Source organism: Ursus maritimus, unplaced genomic scaffold, assembly GCF_017311325.1.
Source record: "Ursus maritimus isolate PB19 unplaced genomic scaffold, ASM1731132v1 scaffold_9, whole genome shotgun sequence".
In the NCBI taxonomy this organism is placed as follows: Eukaryota; Metazoa; Chordata; class Mammalia; order Carnivora; family Ursidae; genus Ursus; species Ursus maritimus.
The window spans coordinates 75,645,264-75,660,812 of NW_024427107.1; the positions used below are offsets into that span (position 1 = coordinate 75,645,264).

General features: G+C 51.9%; 1 protein-coding gene across 1 annotated transcript in view; it reads right to left on the reverse strand.

Moving 5' to 3' along the window:
- FAM135B (family with sequence similarity 135 member B) overlaps nt 1-15,549 on the reverse strand; it is a 179,489-nt gene that overhangs the window by 23,642 nt on the left and 140,298 nt on the right. Inside the window, exons 9-11 of the mRNA XM_008684168.2 lie at nt 7,739-7,894; nt 6,965-7,038; nt 411-565 (exon numbers count right to left, since the gene is read on the reverse strand). Coding sequence (XP_008682390.1) covers nt 411-565; nt 6,965-7,038; nt 7,739-7,894 — 385 coding nt within the window. The remainder of the gene's footprint in view (nt 1-410; nt 566-6,964; nt 7,039-7,738; nt 7,895-15,549) is intronic.

Consider the following 15,549-nt stretch of genomic DNA (forward strand, 5'->3'; position numbering starts at 1 on the left):
AAGTGCTCCACAGGAGTCCGAACGGGATGCCACCGAAGTTCAGTGAGAAATGACTTTGTATTCGAGTTGTGCATTAAGGTAAGAAAGGGTGACCATCCTCTGCTCATGGTAAGGGGAGAATCTGGTTCCCATTTCGTAGGTGAAAACACGGAGGCACTTGGTAGGACTTTACCCAGAAGGAGTCAGGAAGGGGATCCCTACATAGCTGCCCTTCTGTTACGTTGATTTGTCGACTGCACTGACACAGGTCACCTCAAATAACTAGCTTAGCTGGAGGTTTTGCGTCTCCTCCGTGAGCTGCCAAATTACTTCCTTGATCTGGTTCCACTGCTGTTGGAACATAAGTAGGGCAACTGACCGGGACTCACTGATACGTCTCAGTCTTGAGTCTTTCTAGAACAAAGACCAACCTGTTGCAGGGCAGTCCACGTATCTGTCCTCAAAGATAACTGGCAAGGTGTTCCAGTCGCCATCGATGTCCAGGCACTCCGCGGGCAGCGGGGGCATGGTGGTGAGGTACTCCGAGTTTCGGATGTCCAGAGACAGCTGGCTGTGCATCTGTATCCTGGGGACACACGCACTGGGTGAGTATCAGAGCGTTTTAAAGGTAAGAATCGTTGCCCCATCCCCTGGTCCCAAGAAAACATACAGAAAACGTCCAGCAGGCTCTGACAATACACCATCTGTCTGTCCATCCTCTCTTCCTTTCTCCCAGCCACCTACCCAGCCCCACTAGTCTGGGCACTGAGCTTAGAGGTCGTGAGTCGTATGATCGGGGCATGTGTCATGTTCTATTTTAGTGGGATATTATGAATATCATCCCAGCGGAGCAGGAGCTGAGCTTCTAAATGGCTAGGAATCTTAAATTAGTACTTTGGAAGAACAACTTCAAGCTCTGTATCCTTTACTCTTGCTTTTCTAACCTCCTGTAGTACTTAGGGTCTGAATCTTAGGTTGTGGCATTTGTATTAAGAACCATCTCAGATTGCTACTTATTTTTCCTGTCTTATTGCTTACTCTGTGGACACCAGCAACCTGGATTTGCACATAGGTGCCCCTCGCTCAGGAGCCATGAGTTTTGGTTCCTTCATGTAGGATAAAAAACGCCCCGTATTCTTTGTCTGTGAACCAAACACCCTTCCACCAGCAGGAGTTAGATTTCAGAGTTTGAAATCATCGATACTCCTCATTCAAAAGATGGGATGGTAGGAAATGTTTATTCCCTTCTCAAGTCCTTGCAGAAAGGAGTGAGTTTGTTTCCTCCCACGAAGGAAGAGTATTAACATTCCATCATTCCCCATGCCCCCTCAGTCACTCTTACACCAGAGGAGGAGAGGGCCTTATCGGGCTGGTGATTCTGGGAGAAGAATTAACACACACATAGCCAGCTTCTGTCTGCCTGACTGTTGCTTTTTTCAGAGCAGCCTGACCTCTGGAAGCCCCCATGTCATCCTCAGCCATACAGAAAGGTCACCTGCTCCCACAGAACAGCTCATAGCGGCAGAACTCCACACAAGCCCAGGGAACATTCTCTCATTCTCCACTCCCGGGAACAAATATACTGAATGTATATGCATATAGGATATTTTATACTTGTATTTTTAATACGCATAGGAAATATGAATTTTTATTTCTTTCTTATTTCTCAATTGGATTTTAACCTATGATCAAAAAGGAAAAGCAACGTGGGGCATGTGGGCGGCTCAGTCAGTTAAGTGTCCAACTCTTAGTTTTGGCTCAGATCATAATCTCAGGTGCGGAGGGCTAGCTGCAAGCTGGGCTCTGTGGTCAGTGAGGAGTCTGCTTGGGATTCTCTCTCCCTCTCCCCCTCCCCCTTACCTTCCCCCCTCCCTGTCTCTAAAAAAAAAAAGGAAAAGCAACGCATTTCTTCTCTTCCTCAAAGCCATGAAGCCTGCAGCAACTCCCTAATATTGTGAACCTTTCTCTGAATATTTAAGTGGAATTTTATTGCAATCAATCCTGCACTTTTTAGTTATCATCTGAACCCAGAACTTCTGGTCCAGTTTTTAGTTTATTAAAAAAGTACCCTGATCGGACACCCACGTGCGGAGGACCGAGTCCCCAGGCGAGGGCGTATATCTCCAGGATGGAAACCTGATTCTGGACCTACAGAGCTCACAGCCATGAATGAATCAGGTGACTAATCAAGTGGCCATCACGCAGCAGGAGAGGTCCTGGAGAGGTGGGTCTGGGTTACTTTATGCAGGCAATTCCCTCCTGCCGGAAGGTGGCTTTTTGACTTTGTAACTTTGGGAATGTGACCGAGTACTTTAAACACATGTGAGCATGTGTTTAAACAAATGACTAAAAATTCTACAGCACACGCACAATTCTGTCACCTCGCACCTAGGATGGCTATTCTTAACACCAACAAAAAAGCAAGCGCTGGAGAGGATGTGGGGACGCTGGAGGCCCCGGACCCTGTTGGTGAGGACGTGAAACGTCACAGCTGCTGCGGCAAACAGTATGGAATTTCTTCAGAAAATTAAAAATAGAAGCGCCATATGATCTGGCAATCCTGCTTCTGGGTATTTATCCCAAAGCATGGAAATCAGGGTCTCCAAGAGTTCCGTGCACTCCCACGGGCAAAGCAGCACTAGTCACAGCAGCCCGGCTATGGACGAGCTGAGTGCCCGTGCACGGAAAAAGGATAAAGAAAACGCAGGACGATGGCATATTATTCAGCCTTAAAAAAGCAGGAAACCTTGTCCTATGTGACAACGTGGACAAGCCTTGGGGACACTGTGCAAGTGAAAGAAGTCAGCCTCACGAGGACAAATGCTGTGTGATTCCACTTACAGGAGGAATTGAAAATAGTCAGATTCAGAGTCAAAGAAATAAAGGAGTGGTGGCCAGGAGCTGGGTGGGAAATGGGGAGATGCTAGTCAACGGGCATGAAGTTCCAAGGGAGGAAGACAAGTTCGAGAGACCTGCTCTCTGCCGCATCCGGGGCCCAGTTCATCACCTGCGTCTCCCTGACTCCAGGAGTATAGCCAACAGCACACAGATGCTTTATTTTGGATGCTGAGGAATCCACATTCAGCTCCTTAGGACAACGGCTCTCCACTCTATAGTGGAGCCATAGCAAAGACGCTAGGAGTGTGCGATCTGGATTCCAGCAGATCTGTGTGTGTATCACATGCTTGCTGTGTGGCCTAAGACAAGTTAACTAACCTCTCTGAGCCCAGGTGTTCCCAGTTTCTTCTTCGGTGAAGTAAGGATACAGACAGTTCCTAGCTCATAGTGTTAGCGCGGGCATTCAATGAGCCAACGCAGGGAGAGCACTTAGCTGGGCTTCTTACCCGAGGCATCTCATAGACAAAGCACCAGGAAGGGAGAGAGCCTCTTGTGTTCAACACTATAGACACAGCGTCTTGTAAATGAATGAGTTCGTAAAATTAGCATTATAGTTATTACTACAGAAAAACCTAGAAGGCAGAGTGATCAATCAGTTGTCCTTGTTATAGGGGTTAAATCCCCAGGACAGGTCTTCCTTCCCATCAACACTTCTGCATGCATGCATTCATTCATTCATTCATTCATTCATTCAAGAAGCTCTCAACTGAGCCCCTCCTCACTGTGTAAAAAGCACAGGCCAGACACCGGTAAAGCAGAAGAGAGAAACAATAAAACACACGCTTGCTACGAGCCAGTTCTAAACCATTTTCAAACACTGCAACATTGCATTTTCAAACACTGCAACCCATGGCAAGAAGCAGTCTCCATTTCACAGGGTGACCCAGTATAATCGCACGCTCCTGGAAACACGCACTGAAGCAAATACGTTTCAGAAATACGTCTTACTGGTACTCCCTACTCCATCTTGGCCTATCCTATCCTATTTCAGGTAAAAGTGCTGTCCCAAACCCACAATGTGGATGTCACAGCATACTAAATGACTGTCCCCCTCAGTCTGAGAAACAATGTAGTTTGAGCTTGGACAAGATGGGGCTTGAACTGGATGGGTCTTGACAGATGAGTGTCACCAGGGCCACTTTATCTGTCCACTTGTCCATGCTGACTTGGGGGGATGGTCCTGTCTCCTATGCACACCCGCCCTCTCCAGCTCGGACCTCCCAGGAGGGTACACCCATGCGGGCCCACGCTTGCCGGCCCGGCCTCATATCTGCCCGCTGCCTCAATCTGAGATGAAACTCTGTTCATAGCACTCTGTACCTTTCCTCCAGTAACTTTCTCAATCTGGCATAAAATGCCCCTTTCGGTTCCATACCTCTTATCCTCAATGACCTAATAAAAAGTTTACTTCTTCCTGAATAATATTGCTTCTAGCCTTGTATAGGCCTTAACTCACAGGTTAATAGTGTGAGTAGTACTAGTGACTAGTACTCCGTTCCTCTACAACTGCTCTATGAGACAGATACTCTGGTCTCCTGGGTGTTTGCAGGGCTCGGTCCGTACCTCTGGCCCAATGTCGTCTTCTCAGGGACCCTTCGGGGGCAACTCAAAGGAAAAGCACCCTCCGTTCTCGCCACACTGATAGCTTTCTCACTGGCACTTACTGCGCTTGCATACTGTATTCATTCATATGCTTTCCGCCATTAAAATACAAGCCCCATGAGAGGGGGGATTTGTCTGTTTTGGTCACTGCTGACTATTCAATGCCCACAAGAGTGCCAGGCCCATAGTCCGCACAAAGTGGATATCTGTTGAAGGATGGACTCTCCTTTTTACCTCTAAGCAGAAACCTAAGAGAGCCTCAGTAACTGGTCTGGTGTCACAAATCTTATAAGTTCCAGGACCAAGATTTCAAACCATGTATGTAAGTTTGAGATAAGGTCTGTCCACCATACTATTTGCCAGCCTTTAAGAAAGGCCTTAATCGTAATTATTGTGGTACGAAGTCTGAATTCTTCGTCCTGGTCCATAAGGTCCCACGTGGGCTGGTCCCTACCCACCTCGCTGGTCCTGCCTCCCTCCCCTCTCGTTTCTGCTCACTCCATTCTCCAGCTACACCTGCCTACCTGCTACTCCTCATGCTCCCTGTTCCCTTATAGGAGCCTTGACACCAGCTTTTCCCTCTGACTGGTCTTCTTTCATATCAAGGTCTGGCTGGATATAACCCCAGGCTCTACCCAAATATCCCATCCTCGGGAAGACTGTCTCCCAGCACTGTGGCTAAAGCAGTCCTTCTTCCACACCCAGTGTTGAGTTGGAGGCGGTCCCACCGGCTTGCACAAGCCAACTGTGAGCATCTCTCCCCGGCCCCGTGTCCAGAGATCACATCCTGGCAGCATGAAAGCGACCACTGGGGGAGGCTTCACACAATGGAAATCAGCAAACTCTACAGACCCGAGATGTTGTTTCCGTTTTCCCGAGAGCTCGTCCTTCAACATTTATGAGGACACTGGCCATCTCCCTTCTCATCATGTCCTGTGTCCTCACCTTGATTGGGTTTTCTTTACTTGTCACTACCTGAGATAATTCAATTTACGTCATGCCTGTTTCTGCCCTAGAACGAGAGCCCCGCAAGGACAGCATCTTTAATTTGTTTCCCGCGGTGTCGCAGTGTCTACGCACACCATTGACAACGTGTAACGTCTGAGTCATCACCTCACATTTTGTGAACAGCGTCTGTGGCTCGGACAGTGTGTTCCGTGGGCACGGATGTCTCATTGGGTCCTTACAGCTCTTACCCTGCCCATTTTAGGGAAACTAAGACTAGGGGAGGATAAGAAAAACAAAACAGCAACCGAACAGCACTTTCTCAAGGACCTGCTGAAGGCCAATGGAGGAGTAGGGTTTTGAACCCAGGTCGGCCAAGTACCATATCCTCTGTACTCGGGTGGTCAGCATCTCCACGAAACTTCTCTAGAAGAGGAGCTGCCTACGTGTCTGTCCCTCCACACGTGCCCATGCTCCTGGGGGGCACAGCATGCCCGGCAACCGAGGGTTCGCCTGTTGTGGGGACGCAGGAAGGTTCCTGCAACAGTCCTGGTTTATAGCATCTTGCTCAGCGGCCCTCACAGTTCTGCTCACGTTTGTCACCCTAATGCTTCTGATTTTAGTCGCCGGGCGGAAGGAATGAAGAAGTGAGTGAGTGAAGGACTACTTGGTTCCAGACAAGCTATTTTCACCATAGATGTCCTTCCACCCCTCACTGTCAGATTCCACGAGGCAAACTGTAAATGCAGCCTCGTTTTCCAACCGGGCGAAGTGTGGAGAGAAGGGAGAGGTTATAAAGCAGAGGGCGGAAAGGTCTTCAGGTCTGTCCTGCGTGACAGATGAGCCTGAAATGTTTGTCCTGCTGGACTTACTGGACATTACTCCATCCACATGTGTTCTCTGAGGTGAGTGTATCATTCAGAACCAAAAAGGACCCCTTGAACTTGGGTAGCAAAGGCCACCCTGTCTTGGAGGGACCCATCGGTTCCTGCCCACCGGGGAGATCTACGAGAGAATGACCTCATTTTTTGTTAACCCTCTGACTTTTTTAGTATGTTTCCGTTTTTTTCTTTAATTTTGGAGGAAGGCAGACTTAGAAATTCATCAGTCCGCCTAATTAGGTAGTTCCGTCTTCATTCTTATGCTAAATGTGTTTCGAAACTACTGCAAAGTCTCCAGCGAGTTCTGTGTTTTTTCTGACATAGCTTGTGGCCACACCACCTGCTTCTAATTCATTTCACAAAGAAGACTCAGCACAGATGTCTTCAGGGACCTAGGAAGTCTTGATTCTGTCTATAGAACCATAATAACATTCAACAAAAGAAAACTTTGGCTATTGACCTTCTCTGCCACCTGCCAGCTCCCGCCTCGGCAATTTGTCTGACTCTTTTGCCTGCAGAGAAAATGCAGCTCGAGTGTGCAGAGGTGGGCAGATTTCTCTCCTTCACAGTCAGAGACGGAGGGAGGAAGGGCCTTTGAACGAGAATGTCTTGGGTGGCCACTTTGACAGTGTGACGTGGGCATGCGATTGGTTACTTACAGATTCTCTTGAAAGGTCAGGACTGCGAGCTTTTGGTGCTCCATATAAAAGAAGGCCTCAGAAAAGCGCCGGACCTGAGGAATAACATCGCGCAAACAGTTTAATTCACGGGGTGGGCATTACCTTGATTTTCCAAGGGGAACCTGACAAAGGCGAGCTGAGGGTCTGAAACCAGTACTTCCACAGGGGCCCTCTCTTAGCCCCGAGCTGCTTTATGGACACAGCTTAATGCATATTCATGAACCTGTTCTTACACTGCTTTCTACAATTTGTTTACGTAGGTCTTATTTCTTCTACTAGAAGACACTTGAAAACCTTGACCGTAGGTAAATGCAGAGGAAACAGAATTTGCAAAGCCAGGCACGGACATGCATACACCAAGCCCTTTGCAGACCCAGATGTTAGGTCTTCTCCCTGTAAATGAGGAGCCCGACATCTTCTCTCCGTGTTAGGACCTGTCCATAGGCACCCACGCTGGTGGCAGATAAATACACCAAGGACAGTGTCGCACATTTGAAAACACCTCTCCAACACACTTGCAGAGCACTTGGGACATGCCCCCTGCTGTCCTCTGGTAGCCCACGCAGGTATTTTACGCATGGCGGAGGCCAAAGTTTCAGAGGCCGAACCCGTTCATAGAGGCACTGAGAGCTCTCGGCGGAGCGACGGAAGTCAACCCCAATTCCTGTTCTGCCCAACGAACTAACTGCTGGAAAGCTCCCTCAAGGGACCACTGGTGTGTGATTAAAGATTTTCCACCACTTGACACCTTACCCTCAAGGTGTGATGTTCCTGGGTGAGATAAGAGGTCACCTGGGAGTGCAGAGTCACCGTATCTAGGAACTGGGTCCACAGAGCCATCAGGTGGGAGGTGAGCCAGGCGAGGTCCTTACTTATCTGCTCAGCTATCTTCTCGGGATTGTTCAACATCTGCAGAGGCAAAATGGCGGTGGTGAAGGACCTCTTCCCTGTGAAGCCACTGCGGGCTTCCTCCTGACCTCCGCTGACTTCCCTGCTGTTAGCGAACCCCTCCTTCCTGTGGACTCTGTACCGCATTATACTCTGAGCTGAGTCCTCTACAATCGTGACAGTTTCTACTTCTTCAGGCTACTATTTGGCAGGTAGAACAGTAGGCATTTTGTGTGTGCTCCCCATTTCGTGCCCACCATTACCCCTTAGCAGAGTTACTGTGCATCATTTCACAGGAAAAATGCAAGGAGAATCAGAGGAATTCAGCAGCTCAGCCAAGGCCACACGGAGCTGGGATTCAGTGACACGGCTGTCTAACCACAGACCCACAGCACCACACCACTTTTCCATAGTAGGTGTTGAACACGCTTCCCAAGAGATGCTAACATCTTTATAACCTCAGACCACCCAACTAGTTAGGAGATCTGCACAGGGTGTGTGCTCAACAGCCCTACCACCATCTTCCCGCCATCATCCCAAATAGCTGAAGGGGGGATCTTGGGTTGCCTTACCTACAACTTGAAGATGGCAGCCTAGAGAGGGCTTAGAGCCTTTAGAAGAACTTTGGATAGCTTTAGTTTAGAACTGGGAGGCCATTCGCTGGGCAGACTTAGGTTCTGGAGAGGGGAGAGGGGAGATCAGGTCTCGAAGGAGAGGCAGGGAGCCAGGTGTCAAAGCCTGACACTGAGGGGTAGGCCCCACCATTTACTCAACAAGCCCTCAAGGTGTGTCTTCCCTGTCCCAGGCATGTTTTGAATAAACAGGGATACAAAGATGAATAAAGGAGGGTGTCTGCAGGCAGGGAGCCTCACGGAGCAGAGGTGATAGGAAAGTGAGTTAACAATTGGGAGTAGCGGGGATCGCTCTGTCATGGAAGATGCATCAGGGACAGACAACAATAGCCATTTCAAGCCCATCTCTGCTCTCCTTCTCTGCCCGGTGCCTCAGTTTCTTCATCTGTAAAATGGGTATGCAAAGCAAATGGCCACTTACTGGATGTAATCACAACAGGAAAAATAAGTTCAAAGCCTTGCTTACAACAGTACAAGTTCGTCTTGCTATTCTTGGACTCAAGGCTGATGCTAGAGAAGGCAGGTGGGCTGAACGAGGCCTTGATCTAAGAGGAAGAAGGAGGAGGAAGGAGGAACGTGGCACTCAGCAAGGTTCTTTAGTTCTTGGGTATTGGTATTTTATGATTAAGGACTGGTTGCCAGATATAGGGCATCAACCAAGTGGGGCATCTCCGAGCTGCTTCTTCCAAGAGGGCAGGTCAGTCTTTGGATGAATACACCAGCTCCAAAGCCCCAAAGTGGGAGAATGGCCCTACGTTCTTCTGATGGAAGGCTCACCTGCTGCCCTGGCTCTGTCGGGTGTCAGGGGTCAACCTGGGCCTGTCCACTCTTGGTTCAGCCCCACAATCTGTGGCCAAAGGTGTTCAGAGGCAGAAAACTGAGCAATGGGTTGAGGAGCGTGGGGGACACAGCCAGCCCCTGGAACACCTCTAGGCAGGAAAGAGGTTTTTGGGGTGGACCAGGACCTCCTCTTTGCCAGTTACCCTTGCTAATGAGCACCAAACACCTGCCTCAGCACTTGGCACCATGTTACCCCTGATGCCATGGCCTGTCTTACGTCTGGTGCCTTCCCTCCTGCCCAGCGCACGCCCTGCCCCAGCCACAGCACCTGCTCGCCGTGGCCCGGACGCCCCAGCTCCTTCCAAGCGCCAGGCCCCTTAGAAGGCCCTCTCCTTTCATCCCCCAGCCTCCCCTCCCCCTCTCTTCACCACCTGGGACATGTCTGCTCTCCACCAGGGCACAGCATAAAGAGCCAAGGCAGTCCTCCTTACTTCTGATGATACTTTAGAAATGTCTACTCTGCTCCAAGGGTAAGTCTAACCTCCCTGTCCTTGAAGTTGACTTGACCTTGCACACATCACTCTCAATGCACCGCCGGCCAGACACTGTTCCTACAACCCTCCTCTGCCTGCACCCTGAGCGATAGGCTTCTCCGTATTCCCAGTGACCACATGGTGCTGGACGAGTTGTGGGGATTGGGTAACTCTTTAGTGAAAAATCCGGTGACTCTGCATCAGTGAGAGGCCCCCTGGGCCTCAGTAACTGGACTTCCCTTACTGGGCTGCCTACTCTGGCCCCCACAGCTCTCCCACCACCCCCGCAGGGGGACCAGCAAACACAGCATGAATTCTGAGCTCAGCCGCTGGAGTGAAAAGGAGAAAAAGCAAAGGTACTCGTTGAATGTGTCTTTGGGAGAACGATTTTTTCCCCTGGTTGATTACAGAAATGGCTCCAGATAAGGTTAAGGAAGCTTCTAATTAGGCCACAAGAGGACTCCTTGCCTCTCACAGACGCCTGGGCCTGTGTAATTACAGATGATAGGCATGGAGGGGCTTCGCACGCAGGACCAAGGAGAGGCCCTTCACACGAACCAGGACACAACCGGCCTGATGCTCTTTCAAATGAAGCTGCCTGGAGGTGCTCAGCCGCTCGCCTCTGCCACCCTTGCCACGCTTCTCATCCGGGCTCTAACCGTGCTCCTTTGTTCACTCCTGCCTGCCCCCCCCCCCCCCGTTTATCAAGTGACTGTTATATGCGAGGGGTGTGCTGATTTCTGGGGAGCCACAGATAAATACAGCCAGTCCTGGAAGACACAGACGGCTCAGTGATAGCCATTTATTTAGAGACTCATAATACACCTACAATGTGCTATGAAAGATACATACTGAGTGCTGTCAAAGGATCACGGGGGCTTCCTGGAGGAGGCGATAACTGTACTGTGCTCTCAAGGTAAAGAAAAACCTCTATACATTCGCTGAACTAACCACGTTCCCTAACCCCCAGAGCCTTGCAGTTACAGAAGATAAACCTCTGTAACGAGGCCAGGTCCCTCTGGGTCCGTGGACCTCCGCATTCGAGGGGAGGGGGCCTTGAGGGCACACTGGGCATTGGGGATGCTCAGCAGGCCGTGCAGCTTGGGGGGGGCTCGCTGGGGAAGGGAAGCCAGGCTGAGGAGAGTCAGACTCTGGGCTCAGCCTCACGGCATGGCAGAGCGGGGCGTACCAGCTGCACGGACATCCCCTGGGAAAGTGTTCGAGGCGCAGAATCTCCTGCCCCGGCCCAGATCGAATCAGAACCTGTATTTTAACAAGATTGCCAGGTATTTCGTATGCATATTCAAGTCTGACAGATTCTAAAATTAGACAGAGATATGGGTGTCACTCAAAAGCGTTGCCTCTAGCGAGCTCTGGCACTTCCTGGCTACTCAAAACGATCAGAGCTGTGAGTTCCCTCCAGGGTTCTGTCCACAGGGGACTGTGGCTGGCCAGGGACGAAGTCACTGTGATCACAGGGGATAAGAACGCTCTACACTTTTAGTTTCCTCTGCTACGGAGGCTAAAGAAACCCACATGCCCAAACGTACACAGCAAGCAAGGATTCACGGAGAAGTCATGTAACATCCTTATCAGCGGGATCATTGTGCTGAGCCACATCACAAGATGTTTTCAGGCTTCAGCAAAATAATTTTAAAAACGCTCAGGCAAGGCAATTGACAAAAAAAAAATTTCACACAATTAAGTAAACAAAACAAGCAAAACCCCACCACCCCTACTGGTAGCTGTCCATTTATGCCTGATAACTAATTTTTAGCATTTCTTGCTAGGAAGGTACAGCTGGAGGAAAGACCATTCAGCAATTTAGGATCTCCTAGCAGTGTATGGGGGCAACCCAGACAGCATCTTTTCTACGACAGGAAACCCAGTCTTGCTGAATTTTGAAAGCAAATTGGCAGTTGCTTTCAGGGAGATTATCAGCGTGTGTTGAGCCTGTCTCTGGTACCAAAGCACGTGGCTGAGCTCCACTGGAACCCTCCTGTCCAAGTAGAGTGCACCAAGTTCCTTCCCTGATCAGACTGCACAGCGGGGACCTTTTCCTGTACTCCCACTCCCCTTTCCAGCCCAGCCCCCACCACGTGCTTCCTGTGCTCCATGCACTTGGCCCTGGTGCTTCTGCTCTGTGCATTCTCACTCTGCAAATGAGTGGCTGCGCCTTCCCTGCCACCTGACACACTTGGACCCCTTCATGGCCTGCCTCCCGGAGGGCCGGGCGCCTCTCGTCTTACAACCCCTGGTCAAGCCCTGACCCTACTGGCATCTTCTGAACAAGCCCCTTCCTCCTGAGGCTGCTAGTCCTGGGAACGTGTCTCTATTGTATTCCCAAAAGAGAGCACAGTGGCCAGCATACAGTAGGTGCTTAATGCATGTTTATAGGATTCACTTGGAATAAAGGTACATGCAAATTGCCCCATGACTACAGAACTCTCTGTTTTCAAGTTCTTTTAAATCACGGAAATGCTTCCAGGCCTACCCCCCGCCCCTCCCCTGTCCATCCCCTTTGATGGAGGTTCCCTACCTGGCGTGGCTGGCCACTAGGTGGCGATGTCCTGCCTCTCAATGCTTGGTGGGCATTGAGTGCCCTTTGGGGGTGTTGGGGAGGGGACTCTGTTTCGTTCACTGTGGGCATTAGGGCAGCTCTTTAGCAAACAAAAGAGTGGGCTGAAGCCCACCCCCACTCCTGGTTCCTTCCTCATCACCCGGGGGTATCCCTGCATAGGTGGGCTAACTTAATTGCTGGGTACAAAATTAAGCCTGCAGCAACGCAATCACTCAAAACCAGGGGCAGTATCCCTGCAGCCTGGGGCCAGTGCCAGAGGAGGAAGGCGACCCGCTCCTTGGCTTTTCATGAGATGTATCAGATAGACTCACCGCCCCCTGAGTTCTCACCTGAGCCACTGCAGGGACCAGATGCATCAAAACAGCTGCCCCCCCCCCAGTGTCCCTCAGTGGTTCAGAGGCTTTAAGGAAGCCACCCTTCAGAGTCTACTGTGGCAAAATGAATGGGGACATATCTATGTGTCCCCCTGTGTTTTCAGGGCTGCTGGAGGCAGTGCCCGGTGTCTCAAACGTGGGAGCCAGAATCCAGCACGCGGAAGCTGGCATTGTCACTGCTTTGGCTGTAAACCCAATTAGCCACCCTTTCCTGCCTTAAGACGCACAGTCCCCCTCCACACAGCCCCCAGCAAGCTCATCAGTCTCCTGCATGGCTCCCTGTCACCTGGGGGTTAGTCCAAGCTCTGCACCGTGCAGGGCACGCAGGCTCCCCCTCAGAGCCTCAGTGCCCCCCAGCCTCCCCTTCCAGGAGCCCCGCTCACTGATGCACGTGCACTGCCTTGCCCCGGGCACTCCCCCAGCCTCACCTCCATTGCCTGGACTGTGCTCTTACAGGAGGCTGTGAGGCTTTCTCCCACACAGCCTCCCCTCTGGGATCCACTAGCTCCTGCCTCCCCACAGATAGTGACACATTCTCCTGGGGTCCCACAGCCACGCGCACGTCTGTGTCCACATCTGCAGCCCCCACCGGCCTGTGGGGCGCACTGGGACAGGGTCAACGAGGGACAGTGGTACTGTGTGCACGTGTGAGCTCACTTCACCCTCAGAACGACCCTCCACACGTGGGAAACCAGCCACCCAGACGGGACATGGCCTGTCCAAAGTGGACAGCCAGCCCGCACCCTCCGGATGGCACTGCACAGCCCACACAGCAGCGGACTCTGACCATTGCTCCTCCTCGGCGCACGATGGCACAGCAACGCCCAGGGCTTGGTTGGGTCGGTGAACGAGCACGCCAACTCCCGCCTCCTCCTGCAGATCAGCCAGCAGCCTTGGGGTGACGACAGCTGCTCTGGGGTCACTGGCTTCCTCACCTTGGGTACCACGTAGCGTTCTTGTGATTCATTAGTGCATTCGTTCATTCCAGGAACGAACCCTTCTAGGCACTGGAGGGTCGAGAGTGAACGAGTCACCCCCTTCGGCTGTGTGCCCCCATGGGAAGGGGGTCTCTAGTGAGTCCCCGGGGCCTAACACAGAGCCTGGTGAGGCGTGGGGACTCACAAAATGTTTGCCGAAATGAATCAAATCTCTAAGGTAGTTCCCATGGAAACACTGACCATTCGTGGTCGTGAAGACAAGAGCAACACGGCCTTTTAACCATATTCCCCGCAGGGCACATGTGGCACCGGAAACTGCTTTATGGCCAGGGAAGTGACAAGCCAGAAGGCAGTGATAATTGTACCAAACACGGCAGGCAGCATTTTCTCCGTTCACTGCCCTGCAGGGCTGGATGCAGAGACTTCACAGATTCCACCTGTGTTCTCTGCAAAGGATGACTCTGCTTCCCCGGATGGACCCTGGTGGGGAGAGAGGACCCCGGCGTTGCAGCGCCCAGCGCCCGACCCTGTTCGGCCAGTGCTGTGACTCTGAGCAAACAACCCACCCTTTGTGAGCTGAGCCCTGATTCTTCATCCGCTGAGAGCAAGAGGATCTCTCCCTCCATAGAACGGCTGTATACGTTACATGAGGAATGCACAGCAGGCACAGAGAAATAACAGCCAGCAGCTAGCCAGGGTGCGACCTACTGGCTCAGAGAAAAAGAGCTTAATAAAAAATGAGCCATTTTACCCCCACTTTACCGATAAGAACACCAAGGTCCATAAAGTTTAAGCAACTTGTCTAAAGTTGCACGGTGAGTAGGTAAGCAATTCGAAGCCACGTCTCCTTGGTTCTGATGGGACCGCTTTTGCAACATGTCTTGATTCCCCATCACTTCCGTGGTCCCCCAACCCACCCACCACCGAGTGAGGTCTAAGAAGAAACAGGGAGCAGCCCCTGCCCGGCCCCGAGGAGTGAGCACAGCAGGACACCGAGGCAGTGGGCTGGGCGCTGTGCAGTCTGGCAGTGTGCGCCCCGTCTCCCTCCACCGCTCACTGGGTGCCCCGGCCAAGCGGGTCCAGGAAGCCAAAGTCTCAGTGGTTGTGGGGAGGCCAGAAGAGTCTACCCGACAAGCCCTTACCCTGCGGCTGGCCCAGAGCGTGGGCCGGATCCATGCTGGCTGTCCTTGCTCGTGGAGGTGGGGTGCTCCGGCGGAAGCACCGCGGGCTAGCCCGTCTTCCTGGGCTTCAGACGAGAAGCTTCTGGGAATCTGAGAGAAAGCGGCACAGCACCAGCAGAGAACCCACAGGGCACCCCATCTCTGGCTGTTCATCACCCTGGGAGCGGCGGAAAGATGGTGGGTGTGGTGAGTAACAGCTACTAACAGCTGGCGTTCTTGAAACTGCTAAAACTCAGTTTTCCATAACTTACAGATGGCAACAGTGTCTCGTTGGGATGCTGGGCGGTGTCCAGGCTGGGAGGGATGGGGCCTGGCGGGCCAGCCCCGGAGGGCAGGCCAGCTCTGCACCGCAGACCCAGGAGCCCTGAGCCGGGCACTCACAGGGTCCTCTCGTGAGCTCTCTCCTGGTCCCCTCACAACAGCCACGACACACAGGTGAGAAATCCGAGGCCCATCAAGATGCTGAATCGCACATCCGGGATCGCGCAGCTGATGTGCAGAGGGCTGGAGCCCGGACTTGGACCTGCAAAGCCTGCGGGCTTTTCCAAGGCGTCGCTGCCCTGGGTGCCTTCCTGGGCAGAAGGGGGAGCTATGGTCCCTGGAGTCTTCGGCCTCCTGGTCAGCTTAGCCAGCCCCCTGGTGCACTGCCTTCACCGC